The sequence below is a fragment of the Bos indicus genome, chromosome 13 (genome assembly GCF_029378745.1).
Source record: "Bos indicus isolate NIAB-ARS_2022 breed Sahiwal x Tharparkar chromosome 13, NIAB-ARS_B.indTharparkar_mat_pri_1.0, whole genome shotgun sequence".
NCBI lineage: Eukaryota > Metazoa > Chordata > Mammalia > Artiodactyla > Bovidae > Bos > Bos indicus.
The window spans coordinates 11057011-11079866 of record NC_091772.1 but is presented as its reverse complement, the minus strand read 5'-3'; the positions used below and the strand labels follow the sequence as shown (position 1 = coordinate 11079866).

At 38.2% G+C, this 22856-nt stretch overlaps 1 protein-coding gene across 1 annotated transcript in view; it reads right to left on the bottom strand.

Annotated features, from left to right (window-relative positions):
- LOC109567863 (ankyrin repeat domain-containing protein 26-like) overlaps positions 1 to 22856 on the bottom strand; it is a 74515-nt gene that overhangs the window by 11705 nt on the left and 39954 nt on the right. Inside the window, exons 16-24 of the mRNA XM_070801946.1 lie at positions 21198 to 21446; positions 20073 to 20155; positions 16518 to 16636; positions 13887 to 14057; positions 12069 to 12102; positions 7792 to 8742; positions 6009 to 6161; positions 2735 to 2805; positions 1873 to 1966 (exon numbers count right to left, since the gene is read on the bottom strand). Coding sequence (XP_070658047.1) covers positions 1873 to 1966; positions 2735 to 2805; positions 6009 to 6161; positions 7792 to 8742; positions 12069 to 12102; positions 13887 to 14057; positions 16518 to 16636; positions 20073 to 20155; positions 21198 to 21446 — 1925 coding nt within the window. The remainder of the gene's footprint in view (positions 1 to 1872; positions 1967 to 2734; positions 2806 to 6008; positions 6162 to 7791; positions 8743 to 12068; positions 12103 to 13886; positions 14058 to 16517; positions 16637 to 20072; positions 20156 to 21197; positions 21447 to 22856) is intronic.

Sequence of the window (22856 nt, the reverse complement as noted above, 5' to 3'; positions counted from 1 at the left end):
CCTTAATCAAATCCCTTATGATTATATAGTGGAAGTGACAAACAGATTCAAGGGATTAGATCTGATAGACAGTGCCTGAAGAACTGTGGATGGAGGTTTGTGACATTGTACAGGAGGCAGTGATCAAGACCACCCCCAAGAAAAAGAAATGCAGAAAGGCAAAATGGTTGTCTGAGGAGGACTTACACATAGCTAAGAAAAGAAGAGAAGCTAAAGGCAAAGGAGAAAAGAAAAGATACAATCATCTGAATGCAGAGTTCCAAAGAATAGCAAGGAGAGATAAGAAAGCCTTCTTCAGTGATCAAGGCAAAGAAATAAAGAGAAACAATAGAATGGGAAAGACTAGAGATCTATTCAAGAGAATTTGAGATACCAAGGGAACATTTCACGCAAAGATGAGCACATTAAAGGACAGCAATTGTTGGACCTAACGGAAGCAGAAGATATTAAGAAGAGGTGGCAAGAATACACAGAAGGACTATACAAAAAAGATCTCCATGACTCAGATAACCGTAACAGTGTGATCACTTACCTAGAGCCAGACATCCTGGATTGCAAAGTCAAGTGGGCCTTAGGAAGTGTCACTACAAATAAAGCTAGTGGAGGTGATGGAATTCCAATTGAGTTATTTCAAATCCTATAGATGATGCTTTGAAAGTGGTGCACTCAATACGCCAGCAAATGTGGAAAATTCAGCCGTGGACACAGGACTGGAAAAGGTCAGTTTTCATTCCAATCTCAAAAGCAATGCCAAAGAATGTTCAACCAATTGCACAACTGCACTCATCTCACATGCTAGTAAAGTAATGCTCAAAATTCTTCCAGTGAGGCTTCAACAGTACGTGAAATAAGAACTTCCAGATGCACAAGTTGGATTTAGAAAAGGCAGAGGAAATAGAGACCAAATTGCCAACATCCGTCTGTTGAATCATAGACAAAGCAAGAGAATCACAGAAAAACATCTACTTCTGATTTATTGACTGTCAAAACCTTTGACTGTGTGGATCATAACAAACTGTGGAAATTCTTCAAGAGATGGGAATGCCAGACCACCTTACCTGCTTCCTCAGAAACCTGTATGTAGCTCAAGAAGCAACAGTTAGAATCAAACATGGGACAATGGACTGGTTCCAAATTGGGAAAAGATGCATCAAGGCTGTATATTGTCACCTGCTTATTTAACTTCTATGCAGAGTACATCATGCGAAATGCCAGGCTGGAGGAAGTACAAGCTGGAATCAAGATATCTGGGAGTAATATAAATAACCTACTAAAGTAATCTTTGAAAAATCCCCATGCATACCCCACGTCTTTAAAAAAAAATCCAACAAAGGAAAAATGCATTCTTTCAAAAACACTGTCTATGCAGAGGTAGTATTCATTCCTGGTGAAGAGAATAAGCTACAATATTAAAAATGATTCATTCTCAAAAATCTCACAGAAGGGTTAGGATTACAAGAGATACTCAGAATTCTTAATCAAATCATTACTCAAATTTCTAGACTCTAACAGATGTTTGTGTACCAATGTTCAAGGCAGCATTATTAATAATAGCCAGAAAGTGGAAAAACCATGATTTCATTGACAGAGGAATGAACACACAAAATATTTTCTATATAAAATATTGCTTTTGGACTGGATTGTCACAATCTTTTAAATTAAAATCTTACTACAAAAATCATTAATTTTATGAATTCAATCCATTTCTTCTCTAAAGAGTAATTATGCTATTAGTAGCAAGCAGTATCAGTAAAAATACCATAAACTTTTTAATCAATGAGACTTTTCACATTGTCCAAAATATTCTTATATATTACTATTAAAAAGTTAAAACTCTTCTTCAGTATGACAGAAATTAAGAGGTTGACTTACCGATCTTACGCTTAACAGGTTTTCCTGAAGCTGTTTGATTCTGTCCGCTTGCTTTTTGACTGTAGTTTGTAAGTCGGTATTTTCCATTTCAAGCCTAAAATGCAGATTTTAAAACAATGATTCTCACACATAGGGTTTTTTGTTTAAAGATTTTTTTGAATGTGGACCATTTTTAAAGTCTTTATGGATTTACTGCCATATTGCTTCTGTTTTATGTTTTGGTTTTTTGGCTGGGAGGCACATGGGATCTTAGCTCCCCAACCAGGGATCAAACCCTCTGCATTGGAAGGCATAGTTTTAACCAGTGGACTGTCACGGCAGTCCTTCACACATAGATTTTTAAAATACCACACTGTTTCTGAACAAACATCTGCAGGTTCCATTACATAGGTTGTTAGAATTTTGAAAAGTAAATGATCTGGCAACCGCACTGTTTTTCTAGTTGTGTTTTGTGGATAATTGGCTTCCCTGGTGGCTCAGACGGTAAAGAATCTGCCGACAATGCAGGAGACCCAGGTTCGATCCCCGAGTCAGGAAGATCCCTTGGACAAGGAAATGGCAACCCACTCCAGGATTCTTGCCTGGAGAATTCCATGGACAGAGGAGCCTGGTGGGCTATACTCCATGGAGTTGTAAAGAATCGGACATGACTCAGTGACTAACACTTTCACTTTTCACTTGTGGATAATGTGCAAAATATGGAAATAATGGGGGAAAATTATGCATCTCAAAACACCTCAAAGCTGAAATGTTACCCAGCTTCACAATGATGTTTTTTATTATCATTACTGATCTAATTATCATATTATACTGTTTATCTGCTTTATATTTAAGTTATTTTCTGTGCTGCTTTAAATCATACTTTTGGATGTGATCCTGTGTTTTTTCAGCACATCTCACGGCCTCTGTACGTTGATCTTGTGTTTCTTGCAACTAAAAAGAAAGAAAAAAAAAAGGGAAAAAAACCAACTGTTTAAATTACTAATAACCTAGTGAATCTGCCAATGTCAGTTTCTGTCTCTTTCATCTGCATATTATTTACAGCTGTTTTCCTGCCATACAGCGGAGTTGAGTTGTTACAATAGATACCTTACAGTCCAAAAAGTGAAAATATTTACTGTCTGCCCTTTGTATATTACTGACCTCCCCTTTAGCACTCAAACACAAAATCATTCATGCTTTAAATTAGATTTTCTCAAATAAGTACACAAATTTATAAACTGGCCAAATGGGGAAAGACAGAAAATTACCTGATGATAAACTATATATATATATATATTTTTTTTTATTCTAAGCGCCACATCAGCCATCACTTTAAACATCCACATTTGTGAATGACCACAGCTCTTCCAGTGATTCTGAGAGCTAGCACTACTGTTGGTGACAACCAGATGCTTCAGGGACTAGTGTGAGAGGCAGTAGGTACATGGGAGCCAGAATCCATGGGCCTGTGTTCGAATTCCATCAGTTCTGAGCTGTGGGTCCTGGGACAAATTACGTAACCTTACTGTATCTCAGTTTCTCCCTCCATAAAATGGGGATAATGGTAGCATCAACCTCAGTGGGATGCTGGGAAGATTAAATTGGGGACTATACATAATGTCAGAGAAGGCAATGGCATCCCACTCCAGTACTCTTGCCTGGAAAATCCGATGGACGGAGGAACCTGGTAGGCTCCAGTCCATGGGGTCGCTAAGAGTCGGGCACGACTGAGTGACTTCACTTTCACTTTTCACTTTCATGCATTGGAGAAGGAAATGGCAACCCACTCCAGTATTCTTGCCTGGAGAATCCCAGGGACAGAGGAGCCTAGCGGGCTGCTGTCTATGGGGTCGCACAGAGTCAGACAGGACTGAAGCGACTTAGCAGCAGCAGCATACATAATGTATTTAGAAGAGGACGTGGCAGATACTAAGAGCTCTTTGTAATTGGCGTTATTACGGTTGCTGTATTTTATCTGCAAAACAATCTGATACTTGAGGCAGACGGCATGCCAACGAAAATGGTCTTCTACACAATCACAGTGAACTCACTCTCCATACCGTTGCCAGGGGCAGTAAGGGGGAGCATGAGGCCCAGAACACACGCGTTCAGACTTCAAAAATGTTCACTGACTCCACTAACAAACTAGTACTCTAGTACTTTTCTCCACTTACAGTAATTTGCAACTTCCTTCCTCTCTGTACTACTCAGTGGACAATGACCACCAGTTAATGTGTAAATAGCACCTCCTGGATGGAGTGGTACAGAACATTACACGACCATCAGAGGAAGGATGAAGTCACTGCCATGGAAATATAACTCTACTGCTAAATCAAAGTTCTGAGTCAATTCATTCTCACAACTGTTAATGTCTAGCCAGTACTCCGGTGAGAAAATTAAGGTTACGAGGTACGGATATCAGAGAAGCTATTCCCAGAACTTTACAGTTGGTGAAAGGCTAGAAATCTGTAAATCCCACTTCTGCCTACATAATGAAGGAAGGCAAATTTACACTTTTCTCCCAGAGTCAGGGAGAAAGATGAGCATTTAATTGAACAATTCTCCTCTATTAGACTAAGCGCTTTCAATTTTACATTGAGTTGCTTAAAATACATTTTAATAAAAGTTTTACTATACAAACACCTTCAAGAAAAAATAACTGGCGTGGGATGAAGTACTTAGTTGTGTCCTAACAGTTGTTAAACTAAACTGTTTCCCATTTATGCAAGACAAGTGCTGTGCATATCCATAAATATTCCCTGTTAGAACAAGGTATACCTAGATAAGATTCTCCCTCATGAAAAAAATGACAACAATGCAAAATTAAGGGCTAAATTGTTCTTCACAGACTACATAACAGGGCTGAAGAGAAAAGGCTCAATGAGAGCTGGACAGTCAGGAAAGCTCCATGGAGGAGGAGAGACTGGGCGCCAGGTCTGAATAAATGGAAGACTACCCAAGAGAAAACAAACTGTAAAGACAGAAAGCACAGTCTGAGCAAAGGCCAAGAAGAGGTGAAATCAGCCAGTTAACTCAGGATAAAATCCAACCACAGGAAAATAAAAACATGTCCATCCAGAAATGTATAAACCAATGTTCACAGCAGCATTATTAATAGTTGCAAAGTGGAAACAACCCAAATCTCCATCAACTTATGAATGGATAAATATAGCCACGTACTGTTTATTGTTTGACAGTCAACAGAAATGGAAGAACTGATACGTGCTATACCATGGATGAACCGCAAAAACATGAGGTCAAATGAGAAAAGCTAATCCCAAAGGAGCATACTGCATGATTCCATTTATGTAAAACACCCAGAAGAGGCATGTCTCCCGAGACGGATATTAGACTGGGGGTTGCCTGGGGCTGCAGGAGATGGAGGGGCCTTGGGAGGTAGCTAAGGGATGCAGGGTTTCTTTGGGGGGCTGATGGAAATGCTCTAAAATTGACTGTGGTCACAGGTGACACCTCTCTAGACTAAGAGATACTGATCTACACACTTGGAATGGGTGAATTATATGATACGTGAATTATATCTCAATAGCTTTTTAAAACTCCAAAGGCACTATCTAGATAATGTGCTTAATTCTCTATTTTCGATGTACGTGTTATACTCCATCTGAGTGCCTCCATGCTTTTACAATGTATCTTAAATGAAAAGAAAAGAAGGCAGTGCCTAACTTCAACTGGTTTGTATAATACACTTTCTGCACAAGTTATTCTGAAATGCACAAAATAAATATATACAGAACTCCACAGCCATTCACAAAAGTGAAGATGAGAAATGATAACTTTCTGGAACATTCCATTAAACATTATCCTCTGATTTTATCTGGCTTGCCTCATCATGGTAATACAGGGATCAAGAAATAAAATATTGTTCAATAGAAAAAAAAGTCTCTCAACTTGTGTGAAGAATGATGCACAATTCTCCACTTTCCTAAGGGTATATAATATATGAAATATATATATATATAATGCAAATGGCAGAATGAAAATCAGAGTTTAAGAAACAAGTGCACTTAAAGATTAATAAAATTATAGTAAATTACTAGTAATGAAAATAAAAAAGAAAGCTGTCCATGAAAATGAGCATCCTAAAACACTTTATCCTATGTATTAACTGTTGACACATTCAATTTCACACATACCTGACTTGTGAGTTGATGTAAGTTGCTCTTTAAATCCTGTGCCTCAGCTTCTAACTTGGCACAGTGATATGACATGACGTCCAGGGATTCCGCCAACTCAGACCGCTTGTTGAAGGTGTCAGTCAGTTCTTGTTGAAGGTGTCTCACAACTGCCTAATAAGATGCTTTGTTACTGAGTTTATCAAATCACTTTACTATTACGCTATGTTAGTAATAGATGACTCCAACACATGTACTTTGAAAACTATCACCATGGACAGCAACTCACCTTCTTTTCTCCTCCCTGAATGTGGTTACAGACCCAGAAGGGCTCCCCACCGGCCTTCCTGATATTAAGTTCCTCAGACGAAGGAGGCAGCCCCACTGTCCACACCCTGCCCCTCCCGATAAATCTGCAGAGCTTCACCACCTCACGTCCAGAACGAAACAGGTGTGTAGGTGGGACAAGCGGTGGAAAATTCCACACTGTGGAAACATTTTTCCTCTTTCTTTATTAGAGGCTTCGATTAACATCAGAGATCTTCACATATTCAATCCAGTGCTCAGATCTTTCCAATAGATTCCTTCCTCAGAAGGAAAATGAGGCCATTCCCTTGCTGCTTATCTCTTTTATATCTAGTCGTGTGTCTGTGTTAATCCCCAACTCCTAATTTATCCCTCCTCCCCACCTTTACCCTTGGCTAACCATAATATTCTGCAGGCATCTACTTGGGAAAGGATCTGAAAAAGAATGGATATATGTATACCTATACCTCAATCAACTTGCTGTACATCTGAAACTAACGCAAAATTGTAAATCAACTATATTCCAATATAAAAGAATAATGAAATTTTAAAAAATGAGGTTGCTCCCATGCCTTCAAGGAGCCTCGATAACCTGGCCTCCACCTGCCTCCAGACCGCGGCCCCTACAACCCTCTCCCTGACTCACTCCATTCCTGCTGCTCATGAATCCTGCCACCCTCCATTTTTATTGGGCAAACTGGTATTCAAATGACAGTAATTGATCCTTAAAATGAGAATTAGGAGCAAATTGTTTGTAAAAATGTTCTAAGTAAATAGCATAAATAGCAGTGGGAAGTTTAAATCAAGAAGAGCTTGGTTAAAGCTCACCACTTGAGTCCCAAATTATGATTTAATGACAAGTATATTTAAATGACTTGTCAATGAATTCTCAATTTCATGACAACTCTTTAAAGAGTTGAGAGGCATAAGAATAAATGATTCAAGCCTGAAATGTTTTCCAAGTTAATTCAAATTTACATGAATAAAACTAAAATTACACCAACACGTATGACAAAAAGGTATGACAAGCTACTGAAGCCAGAGTAGGATATATAAGTAATAGCATCTGGGAAACCTGGAATTGACTGTCAGGGTAATCCATGTAACTGAAGCTTAATTTCAAAATATTCAGTTTAGGTTTGAGCGTTTCTTTTATCTGCTTCATCATGATACTGACATGTGGTTACATAGAGATTAAAATTATTATCTGAATAGTAAAAGAGTAAATTACCAATACCCATCTATATTAAAAATTCAGAACTTAATCTCTTAGACATTTCATAAGCGACACGATGTCTCTACTCCAAGTGAAGCATCTCTTGGGTCTAATTTTTATTTGCTGGATACAAGGTGTGCTTTTAGTCTGTTTTAGAGACCATAGATTCACAGCCCGTGTATTTTTTATATTCAGCTAGATTCAACATTTAGCCAGAATTAAGAATCACTTTGAATTTCCTTTCAGGAAATCTGAGAATTATTTCTCCTTCTGGATACCTACTTCTCTTCCTGCTTTCTCATTTTCATACTGACGCATTCTCTCTTTTACATGATTCCATTTGTTGATTAACTTCTTGTTTCTTTCCTCCAGCATCAGACCTTGTTTCTCACGTTCAGCCTGAAGTTTTCTCAAAATCTGCTGAAACTGGTCTCGGATGCTAATAAGTATCTTCTCTTTACTGTCGGCTCTGTTTTGTGCATCATCCAGTTGCTGTTGGAGCAACATGTTTTCACTCTGGAGTTGAGATAATCTTTGCTCTAAGGATTCCTGCTTTCTAAGGTATTCATTCACTTTGCCTTGTTCATTGAACATGTGTTCAATAACCTGCTTTTGACACTGTGCTTCGCGTAAGTCTCTCTGGACACGTTCTAACATCAAAGTCTTTTCTCTGAGATCATCTGTCGTCTGATGCAGCTTGATTTTTAGCTGATTGAATTTATTTTTCACTTTAGAAAGTTGCTGGGAAAGCATCTCGTTGTCACATTTCAGGTTAGCCATATCGAACTTCATTTGGTCCTGCAAGCGTAACCTCTTATCTTTTGCTTTCTGGGAGGCAAGTTCCAGGTCTCTTTGTGATGTCTGACCTTGATCATGATCGTGTATGGCAGGAGCCAGTCTAGAACGGTAGGATTCCACTTCTGTTTCCAGTCTTTGTTTGCTTCGTTTTGCATTTTCCACCTCAGGGTTTAGCATTGTATTTTCAGCTACTGGAACGTTAAGCTGGCCAGTATGCTGGAATATGGCCTTTGTCAACGTTTCCTTGTTCAATTTTATTGCCTCTTGAGGATAATCATTCTCTCCTTTTACAATTTCAATACCCTCAAAACATTTCTTTTCTTTTTCCTGGTTCTGATTGTTCACTGTGTCTATTTCTAGTCTTGGCAGGGCAATTTCATCCTGCATGTGGTTTTTGTGCAACAAACCTTTTGCTTTTCTCCCACTATCAGAAACCTAAGTGAGACAAAGGAGACTTTTAGTTAGTACCCAATAAAATGACATTTCATCATTTCCTCTGAAATAAAAGACTAACCTGTATGTTTATACAGTGAAATGACTGCACCAAGTAGATCTCCAAGTGGAAAAAATGAGGTTCAATACAAACCTCAGACCTTATACAAGCAGAAATTCCCAAAGGTTCAAAAATTTAATTGAAGACAATGAATCCATGAAAGGTAAAAGAAAGCCCAAGGGACTTTTCAAGAAGCTCAGAACTGGAAAGGCTTTTCTCTGAATTATAACAAACACAGAAAGCTTAAAAGATTTACAGACCTGACTACACTTAAAAATTGGAGAAGGCAACGGCACCCCACTCCAGTACTTTTGCCTAGAAAATTCCATGGATGGAGGAGCCTGTAGGCTGCAGTCCATGGGGTCGCTAGAGTCGGACACGACTGAGCAACTTCACTTTCCCTTTTCACTTTCATGCACTGGAGAAGGAAATGGCAACCCACTCCTGTGTTCTTGCCTGGAGAATCCCAGGGACGGGGAAGCCTGGTGGGCTACCGTCTATGGGGTCGCACAGAGTCGGACACCACTGAAGTGACTTAGCAGTAGCAGTACACTTAAAAATTGTATCTGATGTGGTATATTTATACAATGGAAAACTACGAAGCCATAAAAAGAATGAAATAATGCTACTTGCAGCAACAAAGATGGACCTAGACATGCTCACACTCAGTGAAGTGAGTCAGACAAAGACAAGTCATGTTGCTTATATGTAGGATCTAAAAGGAACTTATGACATAACAGAAAGAGACCCACGGACATAGGAAACAAACTTACTCACCATACAGGAAAGTAGGTAGGGGAAGGGATAAATTAGGAGGTTGGGTTTAACATATACCATTTTATATATAGACAAGTGTATATAAAATAACCAGTAAGGATCTACTGTACAACATAAGGAACTACATTTAATATTCTACAAGCAGAATCTGAAAAGGAATATGTGTATGTGTGTGTGTGTGTGTGTGTGTGTGTGTTAGTCTTTCATGTCCAACTCTTTGCGACCCCATGGACTGTAGCCCACCAGGCTCCTCTGTCCATGGGATTCTCCTGGCAAGAATACTGGAATGGGTTGCCATTTCTTCCTCCGGGGGATCTTCCCGACCCAAGGATCAAACCCAGGTCTCTTGCATTGCACGTGGATTCTTTACTGTCTGAGCCAGCAGGGAAGCCCCATTTATATAATATACACACACATATACATAATATGTCTGAATCACTGTGCTGTATACCTGAAACTAACACAATATTGTAAATCAATTATAATTCCATAACAACACCACTCGCTACCTTTAAAAACACTGCACCTGATACCTCCTATACAGCTACTTCAAGTAAGAGCCTTAGCTCTGTATATATTTAAATAGATGAAATTTCATACAAAAATTATTTTCTTAAGAATATGCTACCTTTCTAACATTTTAATAGGCAATTGTAAGGCTTATACCTATTGACAACTATACTAAGCACTTCTACAAACATCAATTAACTCATTAGCTATAATGATTCTGGAAAGGAAGACGTTAAAACTATATAAGTAAGCTGCAGGCTTTTCATCAGGTCTTCTGACTCTGTTAGTCCTCTTACATCAAACCACAGTTACTTCTCTAGTACAAACATATCAGTACAAAATAATCCTCCTATGTCATTCATGGTATATACACTAATGGTAAATAAGGTAAAATTTAGAGAGCTCTTCTTAGAGAATCACGAGATTCTTTGCAATAACTTTCATTCTCTCTTCATACTGTTTAAAATAGTAAGATGGGGGAAATACAATGATAAACAATGATCACTAAATGTACACTATGGCACATCTATCACTGTTTTCAGAAGTTCCTTGCACTGACACAGGACACTACACAGAGCAGAGGGTCATTTTCTCTCAAGTACAAGAATGACTTCCAAAGTATGGTCTCTGAACTGCCTGTAGTTTCCTCCTTACCTTTAGTGGAAGTGATAAACTAACATAATCATCTATCAAGGAAGGGAAATCACTACCAAATGCAAGAATAGCTACTGTTAGTAGCAAGAGGTTTTTTTACTTTTTTTCCTTGGTGGGAGGGGGACTTTTATAAGTTTATTCTAAAGAAACAACTTTTTAAAGTGTACGAAAGTATTTTTACAACTGATGTCGCAGTTTTTATTAATTGAAAAACTGTAAATGATATGAAAAGGCTGTTGATAGGGTACTGGTTAAAAAAATGACAGTGGAGCCAAGAACAGACTCTGATTTAGACACTGATGGTGATGACGTGCATGGAGTGACTGACACACTCACTCCAGAGCACAGGGACTTTTGGTCGGGTAATGTAGTCATTGGTGGAGCACACACGGTCCTGGCCTAAACCACAATCAGGGTCCCGGCTCTGCGAGACAGTCGCAAAAATTTTGAGATCAATTCCTATGGAAAATATTAAAGGCCTCTCCTTGGATGAGGCCATGGTGTGTCCCTACCTGACTGCTGTAGACAAATGGATTTGAATTACAAATACTACTTTCCCGAGCTCTTCCTGAGAGCTTTTCGTTGTGGGAGATCTGCAGCTAGGACCTCAGGGATGGGACCCGGTCCGTGTTTGAGAGGGACATTGGGTGGGGGAGTGAATTCCTCTGCTTTGAGATGCCACTTGGGAGCTCTGCAGAATGAAGGACAATCAACTTCAAGAGTGTTTGGTTTCAACCAACTGCTGGAAAAAATCCACAGGGGGCATTCCTGCACCTCTTGAGGATGCCAGTTAAACACACCTTCCTTGAGGACTCTACTGTGAGGGAGAACCCAGCTGGGAAAGTGGAGCCAGCTCTGAGCTGTTCATGGGGCAGGTGGCCTGGAGGGCTGACAGGCACAGAGCGAGGGGGTCCATGACCCTCAGCCACCTGCCAGATGGCAACAGAGAATTTTTAGAGTAAAGCATGTCGCCATCCTCAGAAGCAGTTTCAGATGATTGAGTTAGGTTATCAAGGTCATTCACATAATTAATTTGTTCTTTGACCTACACATAAATAATACTGGTTCACAAAGTCCTCAAAATATGTATAAAATATACCAAGTGTACAAAGGTGATAAATATCTTCATCAAAGCAAAAGCAGAGCCTTCTTAAAAGAACAGGTTTTTATCAACAGGATAACTTTATCAACAGAGTTTCTAAATTATGTTTTCAAAGTAAATGTCTCTTCAGCAAAGGAAGATTTTCTATTTTGCCACTATTCCTTTTACAAAGTACTTTTTAGAGGATAATATATTTTAAAGTTAATATTATTTTTTTTAATATACCTTCTTCTTTTCATATGCTGTTTTCCTTGCAGGCCTAAAAAAAAAAAAATGATTCTTTTCAGGCTAAAATTTAATAACTCGAAAATATAAACAATACCTAAATGTTTGTTTTTTATATAACATCTTTGCATTCATAAGTAATTTCTATAAAAGGATGAAACAACAAAAAAGAGTAGCATTAAAGGACAAAGAAAATACATCTGTAATATTAATAAAACATTAAATTTAGATCAAAGGAAAAGGAAAAACCTAACACTACTTGCGTTATGTGATAGAAGCAGTATACCAGGGTTTTTTGCAGTTGTCATTTTTTAATAAGAACTAACTTTTATGGCAATAAAACCTATTTCGGAAGTATTCTCTAAGTCCTTATAAGAAAGAAACCCATTTTTTATCACCATGATATTAGCTTTTTGAGGGCTTATTATACAACGGCTATGCATTATAACAAGCATTTGACATGTCTTAAAGGCATTTTAATCCTTGCGATCATTCTGGGAGATAGGTAATATATTAGATCCTTTAGTTAGGAAGAAATGGAGCAAAGAAAGGCTGAGGAACTTGCCCAAGACCACACAGCAGTTCACCAACAGCCCAGGAAATCTGGCCTGAACACTGCTGTTCCAAAATATGCTGAGAAAGTGATATTGAAAAGTCTTTTTAAGTAATATGATACCAAATGAATCTATATTATTATTTCATGTCTAGCTATAACTACAAATGATAATTCTGAATCTTAAAACATATTTCTAACAAAACAAAAAGACTTTAGATGTAGGCAATATTGGAAATCTACTTTCAATAAAGATTTGTTTTTTGTAAAGAAATTCATCAATACACATTCATTCAACCATTCTGCTGTTTCTTTATGCATCTGACATACACTTATTGAGCACATAACATGTGTTAATGAAACTTTTAGTACAGGAAGCATGGTTTTGTCATTTAGATCTTTATCATCCAAAGTAATAAACTGTAAAAGACTGTTAATTGTTTCTATTGAAAATAAACAAAATCCTCCCCTTTTCCCTGGAAGCTATAAACAACTATGAAGTTAATATGATGTGATGTTTCAGAGCACCTTACAAAATCATAGCTACCCACGATGATACTATCAACTAGAATCATCAAGGAATGATTAAATCCTATTCAGTATAACCTAAGTATTTGTAAATTCATGATTATATAATTTTTAAAAATCTATGTATGATAGAATTAACTTAAGTAATCATCTACATATTCATTTACATAAGAATATTATGCTTCAGAGCCAATGAACAAGGCCTTACCAAAATCTACATATGAACAGAAGTACATATGTACATAATAATCATGTATAATAATAATACTGTATAATTAATTAATTGTAATAGTTTAAAGATAATGTCATACAATCAATAAGCTTTCTAATTTGGAAATGCAAATAAGATTAAACTCAGTAAACACTTCCTCCTCTGGCTCATTTCCAAGAGCATACACACTCTACAAGCTCCCCTCTTAACATAAAACAAGAAACTCTTTTGAACTCCACATTCCTCTTCAGTTACCATCCAGGTCTCCATTGCCTGTCCCAGTAAGTATTCCCGACAGAGCTGTTTAGGTGTATTCACTACAGTCCAGCTTCCAAGTGGACTATTTACTGAAATGACTTCTGGCCAAAGCCACGAATCCTCTCCTTAACCTTTCGGCAGTGTTCATCCAGTAGAGTTGAGGATTCTCTTCTCTTGGCCTGTATACTATTTATGCTGCTCTATTTCCAGAAGAAGTATTCAGTGCTAATATTTCTTCCCCTAGAAATAAAGAATTTGTCCATGTTACCTGCCATCATCTTGATCCACTTCCCTTAAAATGCTATCATCATTCACGTGCAGCAGGCCACCAGTCAGTGAATCGGTCTTTTCAAATATTGGAGCAATCACACGTTCTTCTGGTGTCCATTTGTTATCGTTCTTTTTCTTTACTCCCTTTCTGTGCACACCAGGATCGCTACTTTAAAAAGTCCAAAAAAAGCCATTGTTTTCTAATAATTCGACTAATAAAGAATAAAAAACCAATTCTTGTAAAATTCCAACTCTTACCCATATTAAGTCATTGATTAATTCACAAAACAGTTATGGCTTACTTCACTCTGTATAATAGGCTCCAGTTTCATCCACCTCATTAGAACTGATTCAAATGTATTCTTTTTAATGGCTGAGTAATACTCCATTGTGTATATGTACCACAGCTTTCTTATCCATTCATCTGCTGATGGATATCTAGGTTGCTTCCATGTCCTGGCTATTATAAACAGTGCTGCGATGAACATTGGGGTACACGTGTCTCTTTCCCTTCTGGTTTCCTCAGTGTTTATGCCCAGCAGTGGGATTGCTAGATCATAAGGAAGTTCTATTTCCAGTTTTTTAAGGAATCTCCACACTGTTCTCCATAGTGGCTGTACTAGTTTGCATTCCCACCAACAGTGTAAGAGGGTTCCCTTTTCTCCACACCCTCTCCAGCATTTATTATTTGTAGACTTTTGGATCGCAGCCATTCTGACAGGTGTGAAATGGTACCTCATAGTGGTTTTGATTTGCATTTCTCTGATAATGAGTGATGTTGAGCATCTTTTCATGTGTTTGTTAGCCATCTGTATGTCTTCTTTGGAGAAATGTCTATTTAGTTCTTTGGCCCATTTTTTGATTGGGTCATTTATTTTTCTGGAGTTGAGCTGTAGGAGTTGCTTGTATATTTTTGAGATTAGTCGTTTGTCAGTTGCTTCATTTATATGGAATTTAGAAAGATGGTAACAATAACCCGGTGTACGAGACAGCAAAAGAGACACTGATGTATCGAACAGTCTTATGGACTCTGTGGGAGAGGGAGAAGGTGGGAAGATTTGGGAGAATGACATTGAAACATGTAAAATATCATATAAGAAACGAGTTGCCAGTCCAGGTTCGATGCATGATACTGGATGCTTGGGGCTAGTGCACTGGGACGACCCAGAGGGATGGTATGGGGAGGGAGGAGGGAGGAGGGTTCAGGATGGGGAACACATGTATACCTGTGGCGGATTCATTTTGATATTTGGCAAAACTAATACAATTATGTAAAGTTTAAAAATTAAAAAAAAAAACAGTTATGAAGTACCAACCATATGCAAGAAAACAAATTCTTCCTTCAAACAGAGATATATAATTATGATACAATATGATATGTAAGAGTTGACATATGAAAGTGATAAGTGAAATAAGGAAGGATTTGCAGAAGAAGTGAAGACAGGAGGTCAAAAGGAAGAGAAAAGCGAGAAATCATTCTACTGGGAGATTAGAATGTGAGTACACAGATCAGGCACATGGCATCTAGGTTGTTTCCTAGGAACCTGGAAGGAAAAGTACAAAATACATGGAAGAAAGTAGAGAGATGCTCTGGAAAGACATTGGGAAGAACCTCAAGGGCTACACTGAAAACCTGGAGTCCACTGCCTAAACACCATGACTCTTAGACATGAGAGTCATAATTAGATTTACTCTGTATTTTTTTGTTTTGCTTTTAAATACAGTAATGTTTATTTTAGGAATTTCCCTGATACTCCAGTGCTTAGGAATCTGCCTGCTGATGCAGGGGGCACAGGTCCGATCCCTGGTCAGGGAAGATAGCACATGCCACAGAGCAATGAATCCTGTGCTCCACAACCACTGAAGCCAGCACCCTGGAGCCCACGCTCAGCATCAAGAGAAGCCACCACACTGAGAAGCCCAAGCACTGCAGATGCAAAGAACCAGCGCAGCCAAATAAATTAAAAAAAAAAAAAAAAAAACCTCAAAGAAAAAGGTAACACTTAATTTAGATGATTTTTAAAATGACATGTGGCACATCCACCATGAAAGAAGAAATCAAATTTAGGCGGGGTGGGGGCAGTTTACTTGTAAACCACCCACATGGGTGACATCAGCATCATGGGTGAAAGGCAGGTGCCTCATCGGCTCTCCCACTACCAACAGGAATCTGGCTCCATCCATGGACATACTCAAAGTGCTAGGAGAAAACTGCCAACCAAGAGTACTCTTTCCAGAAAAGGTGTCTTTCAGAAATGAAGGAGAAATAAAAACTGTCCCAGACAAAGCAAACCTGAGGGAGTTCATCACCACTAGTCCCGCCTCATGAGAAACGCTGAGAGAAGCCCTCAGACTGAAATGAAAGGATGCTCATCAGTGACATAAATTTACCTTTACAACACACTGGTTAAGGCAAGTATGCCGTCAACTCCAGAATACTCTAATACTGTAACACGGTGGTATGTTAACAAAGGAACTCTAGTATTGAGGCTAAAGGACAAGAGTATTCAAAATAACTATATCCCTAGTGAAATATAAAATTCGTAAATCACAAACATTAGCTCAAGTTAGAAATGATTTTACAGGAAAATAACAAATGACCTACTGTTAAATTTTGATATAGGCTTACCTATGAGAACCTTTATTCTCCATAGCAGGAAACGCCTGCTTGTTATTTCCTCCACTCTTTCTCTGCTGAATCAGTCGACTCTCATCAGCAGCATCTTTGTGCTTCTTTTCTTCTTCAACCTTTAATGAAAGTTTGACACTAAGAATAATTGCTATTACTTAATTCTAGAGACTGTTTTCAATTTATTATTTGACTCAGCATTTGCCCTGATTTTAAGTGATAAAAATATATTTGTGCTTACATAAATTTTATCACTTACAAGTCACTGAAATTTTTGTAAAATGTGCTTCTTTCTGAGGGAAAGAAACAAAATTCCCAAAATTTCAAGAAAGGCTTTTTTAATAAGATACAATTATTCACATCCAGTCTTCCCCATCTGACTGGCAGAGATAGAGAAATAAAAACACACAACATCTGTCCTCTTCGGTCTTTACCACCTGGATTTTCCATTAAACAGTCAGATGTAGAGGATGTGACACCTTAGTGCCTCAGAGACAGAAAGGAAACTTTCTTCTTTCTGCACTAAAGCTATTCTTTCCCCACTGCCTTTTCTAATTCTTTTTTCATTTGGATCCAGCAGATAGCAAAACCCTGATGGTGTTCACTGAAATATATGAACCAAAGTTTACCAAAACACAAGGAGCAGAATGAAACTGAGGAGGTGTTCGTGTGGAATTCTGGAATATAAGTAATGCTTCCCAATTCCACATTCAATAACCATCAAATTTTATAGCTAGAGGGTATAGAAATAACTATCTACCTTTGCCCCACTATTTACCAATAACAGCTTTAAAACAAACAAAAAAAAAAGGTTAAATGATTTGTTCAAAGCGCCTAAAGTGGCATTCCCTAACATTTTATGACACCAAAAGAGATGATACAATTCTATAATCTTGAATCTGATAAAATTACCAAATGAATTCCTCAAATGAATCAGGTAAGTTAAAAGCGTGACTTTGGCAAAGTAATTTAATTCATTAGTTGGGGTAGGGTTCATTCTCCTTTTTCTTTAAAGGAGAATAGCTACATTTTTTTTCTTTTTTTGTCTTACAGAAAAGACCAAGCAAGTTAAAAAACCTACTACTGAAGAAAGAAAAATCTCACAGCATCTCAAACCTCTGTTCTTTCCTTTGGAGATAAACACTTGATTTTTTTTCCCCTTTTTTTGCTGAGGGTTTATACTACCTATGGGCTTCCCTGGTGGCTCAGATTTTAAAGAATCTGCTTTTAATGCAGGAGACCTGGCTTCGATCCCTGGGTTGGGAAGATCCCGTGGAGAAGGGAACAGCTATCCACTCCAATGATATTCTGGCCTGAAGAAATCCGTGGACAGGGGAGCCTGGCCAGCTATAGTCCATGGGGTCGCAAAGAGTCAGACATGACTGACCAACTCTCACACACACATATATTACCTATGTGATAAAATCACACATATCAAAACTTACTACATTTTAGTAAACAACATCGTGAAGAGGTCTCTCTCAAAAGAGACATCTGAAAGTGGTGATTAAGGCATATGTGGGAGCACATGTATTTGTTATTAAAAACATCCTGGCCATGTTGGATATATAAGTGCCAGGGACTGAGGAAAGCAGAAAACATCACACATATTCAATCACAATGAAGAGATTAGAGGGAATATGTGTTTATGTCCCTTCTCTCAGTTTCTGCTTTCTTCCCATTCTGTGGAAATGCAACTTATATTTAATCCAACAAAGTTAAAAAAAAAAAAAACACTGCAAAATCCTAGTTGATCGTACTCCTTAAACACTTTCCTTGGTGCTTATTCTGGCTCCGAAGGTTACATGGTATACAGCTCAATGAGTTTCCCAGTCCATATGAAAGACTGACAGAGACAGAATTTGATTGACTGAAGGACAAAAGCCATGAAAACAGTTTCCTGAATTCCTATTATTTGGATGGCAGAAATAATCTATTTCTACACAATTACCTATTTAGATGACCCCACTTTATCCATAAGTAGAAAATCAAAATCGACCAGATCATCCAGAAAGGGAAAAACCAAGCAAGAGCAAACGAACCTCTACCTCTTTTGGAAGCTGAATGTTCTCTTTTTCCAAAGCTAACAACACTACTTGTAACACGTCTATTGCATTCTTACACCTCTGCATATCCTTCTGTAATTCTTCATTCAGATACACTTTGGATTCTCTGTGACTATTTGGTGGAGAAGAATTCCCGTTTTCTAAATCGGGCTCCATGCTTTCATCCTCACTAGCACTGCAATTATCCGCATGCAGCAGCTTCTGGAACCAGTCCTGTATTGGTTTGCTTTTCTTATCAGTATTTTAAACGACAGCAGGAGTACCATGACTTTTTATTTGAATTACGTGTTTCCTCTTACCGGAGCAGACAAGCCACAGACTAGACTGACGTGTCTGTCCGATGTCTATTTTCCAACTGGTGGGATTTTGCCTCATATTGTCTGACATTTACATATCAAACTCTTGGTCTTCTTTCACTTCAAATGTAACTACCTGGTCCCCTACTTTTTTATTTTCTGCATCATTATACAAACTCTTCTCATTTTTGGTAAATACACGTTCAATATCTAGTTTATCACTTTCAAAGTCTATTTTATTTTCACTGAAACACAGCTTTGAAGATGACTGACAAGCGTATCCCGGGGACCCATAGTTTATTCAAGGAAAAAACATTTTCAAGACTGGGTTCTTTTTGTTCAGGACATACTTGGAATACTAGATTCTTTACTGTCTGAGCCACCAGGGAAGCCCAACAATACTGGAGTGGGTACCCTATCCCTTCTCCAGGGAAATTTCCCGACCCAGGAATTGAACCAAGGTCTTCTGCATTGCAGGCAGATTCTTTACCAGCTGAGCTACCCAGGAAGCCCCTACATTCAGTTATATTATGTTCTAATATCCACCAAACAAAGTGGATAAAGCAATTTAATAATATCTACTGATTTCCCACCCTGAAATGAAATAAATTAGAACGTTATTATTTGTACCCTAAAAACAAAGGTCCAATCTAGAAGGTTCGATTCTCTTAATAGGCAACTGGGTTGATTCTATGACCCCACTCTCTCCCTGAATGTTCATCCCAAGTCAGTTATGCCGAGATCACAGGCAGAATGAATCTTTCATTTTGGCATCAGTGGCTGGCGATTTCAACGGAAAACCTTGAGCCACTGGGAATGATTTCTCTTTACATGTATCTAGGTCAGGGGCCGTCATATTGTTCATAATTTCAACTGCTTAATCTTATGATTCAGTATTTGATATCACCTTCTTAATCATGTAATGAAGTTATAAAAATGGAAGAAATAAACAATCAGGAAATTTTTTTCCCTCAATTCCAAAGACGAACTATAAATTACAATAGATTCTAACAGTATTTTAAGTTGTATAATTAAAGTGCTTTAAAAACTATTAAATTATTATCTATCAATTCTAAAAAGGTAATTTTGAAAGGCAATTTTATTTGTTATGGACTCTGTTACACACTGTATTGTGTTGCTAAAGCATAGAAAATGGTATTAAACCAGAAATTTAAATTTATAGTTTTACTTACCTGTGTATGGTTATTTTCATCTCCATCAGGTTTTTCTTGTTCTCCCTCCAATATCACTTCCAAGTCTAGTTCTCCTGACAAATCTGCATGTTTAGTTAAAATTACTTAGAATATTTAGATAAAAGACATAATCTTTATTTAAAACACAGATTTAAAACATTGTATCAAATGACAGCTTAAGTCGATATTTGTCTTCAGATGAATATTTACTTCTTTAAGAAATACTTCCAATGATCAAAAACTTCAACAAACCATTTGGGAAACACCAGATGTCACCAGGATACAGGCACACAAACACCTCAAAGGTTCATTCATGAATTCATCCAAGCATCAGTGAAAAAAACAATCAGAAACTAAACACAATTTCAAAATACAGGACAGACATATAAAGTCACAGTATATTCTCTTCTCTACTTCATCACAGTACCTTTTGAACAACACGCCAAGCTTCAACTGCATTATTATTCTTAGTTTACAAAATTCCTCTTACTTTTTATGCTTTTATCAATTCCTTCATCTGAAATGCTTCCCTGTACTCTTCTGACAAATTACTTTTCATCTCTTAAGACTCAACCTGCTTTGTGAAGTTGCCCTTGATTACAGCTATCTTTCCCCTGATAAAGAGGTATCCCTTTCCTTGTAGCTACCTTAGTACTTTGTAGATTTTTCTAGTGTACATTTCTAGACTTCTCTAGTGATAGATATAGGTCTGAACTATAAATTATTTCTTCACATGTCTATCCTCTTGGCTTCTAGACTGCAGAGGACAAGCTGTAAAAAATCACCTTAGTATAAATATTCTTTATTTTTTTCAATAATTACTTGTCTACCTAGGTCTCACAAAGAGTCCCAGAGTTCTAAACATAATCCTGCTACCCATCCTCAGATGTATGCTAAATACTAGCCTAAACGAACTTGCTTCCTCCAAACTCTGTTATTTATTATATTACTATGGTCAGAGGAAGAATGTAAGCTCCTTGCTAAGAGATATTGTTTGGCTGCAGGTTGCATAAAAGGAGTCAGCACAAGGTAGATTTTGCCACAAAATCTAATCCGAACCGTCAGAAGGACGGTAAGGCTGTGCCCAGGTGGTGCATGGCTGAGTGCCCTGGGCTTCTGCATTACCTTCTTTGTTTCCTCTGTTTCCTGGCAGCGGGGACTGGCACGGGTTAAGGGGCATGGAATTCCCTACCAGAAACACCGCTGCATTTTTCATCTTTTCTTTATCTGCTATGGTCTTCTGTCCGAGTTCTGTGGGTGCCGATTGGTTTTTGGTCACTGATTGGGACGCCAACGGACGCTGATCATCAACTTTCAAATGCCTGGCTCTTTGACAAATCTCACTATTGAAGCTCAAACTAGTCGAATCCCAATCTGAAAAATCGGAAAACAAAGTTTCCATTTATCAGGATCTGAGTACGAATACAACTCTGTCTACCTGTATTTCATAAGAACTTTATTATTATTTTCCTTCAATATACAAATATTTTATTAACAAAATTCATCTCTATTTTACATTTAATTTTGCACGATAATATTGTGTGTTCTAGAGACCATGGTTTTAAAAACACTTTTAATGAGTGGTACTACTTTCATTAATGGTAGAAACCTAGACAACATATTAAAAAGCAAAGACATCACTTTGCTGACAAAGGTCCGTACAGGCAAAGCTCTGGTTTTTTCGGTAGACACATGTGACACTGGACCACAAAGAAGACTGAGCACCAAAGAACTGATGCTTTCAAATTGTGGTGCTGGAGAGACTCTTGAGAGTCCCCTGGACAGCAAAGAGATCAAACCAGTCAATCCTAAGGGAGATCAACCCTGAATATTCATTGGAAGGAGTGATGCTGAAGCTGAAGCTTCAATACTTGGCACACCTGATGCGAACAGCTGGCTCACTGGAAAAGCACCTGATGCCGGGAAAGACTGAGGGCAGGATGAGAAGGGGAGGGCAAGAAGAGAAGGGGGCGGCAGAGGATGAGATGGTTGGACAGCATCGCTGATTCAATGGACATGAACTTGGGTGAACTCCGGGAGATGGTGAGGAACAGAGAGGCCTGGCTGCAGTCCATGGGGTCACAAAGAGTCGGGCACGACTTAGCAACTGAATACCACCACCATCAACAACTACTTTAATTTCAATGAGACAGTCTTTCCTCAATGTAGAAATATCTTCAGAACTCATTTTTAAAGCCTTGGATAAACATCATAACCTGGAGAAGGAAATGGCAACCCACTCCAGTATTCTTGCCTCTTGCCTGGAAAATCTCTTGGACAGAGGATCCTGGCGGGCTATAGTCCATGAGGTCGCAGTGGTTGAACACAACTTAGCGACTAAACGAAAATATCATAAACTTATATAAGAAATGATGGCCTGGTGTGTGACTAATTGTTTCCATGTGAAAACAGGTAAGTCTAGGACCACACTGGATCCAAAGAGCACAGAGGGGAGACAGGAATGAATACACCACAAAAAACTAAAACAGTCAGATCTGAATTTCTTAAGAGAAGTCGAAGAAACAAGCAAGAAATGTAAAAGTGAAGCTTAAAACCCTGGGTCAACACAAGGGCCCCTTTATCGTTTTACATCCAACCACTTCAATGTTTTAAAACAGTGGTTCTCAAGTGTCCCCTCAGAATCGCTGAAGTCCAGAGACCCATCGAGTCAGGGGGTCCAAGAGGTCAGAACTATTTTCACAACACTAAACATTACTTCCATTCTCATTCTATTCCGAGGGCACAGTGGAGTTCTTCAGAGACACAATATGTGATATCACAACA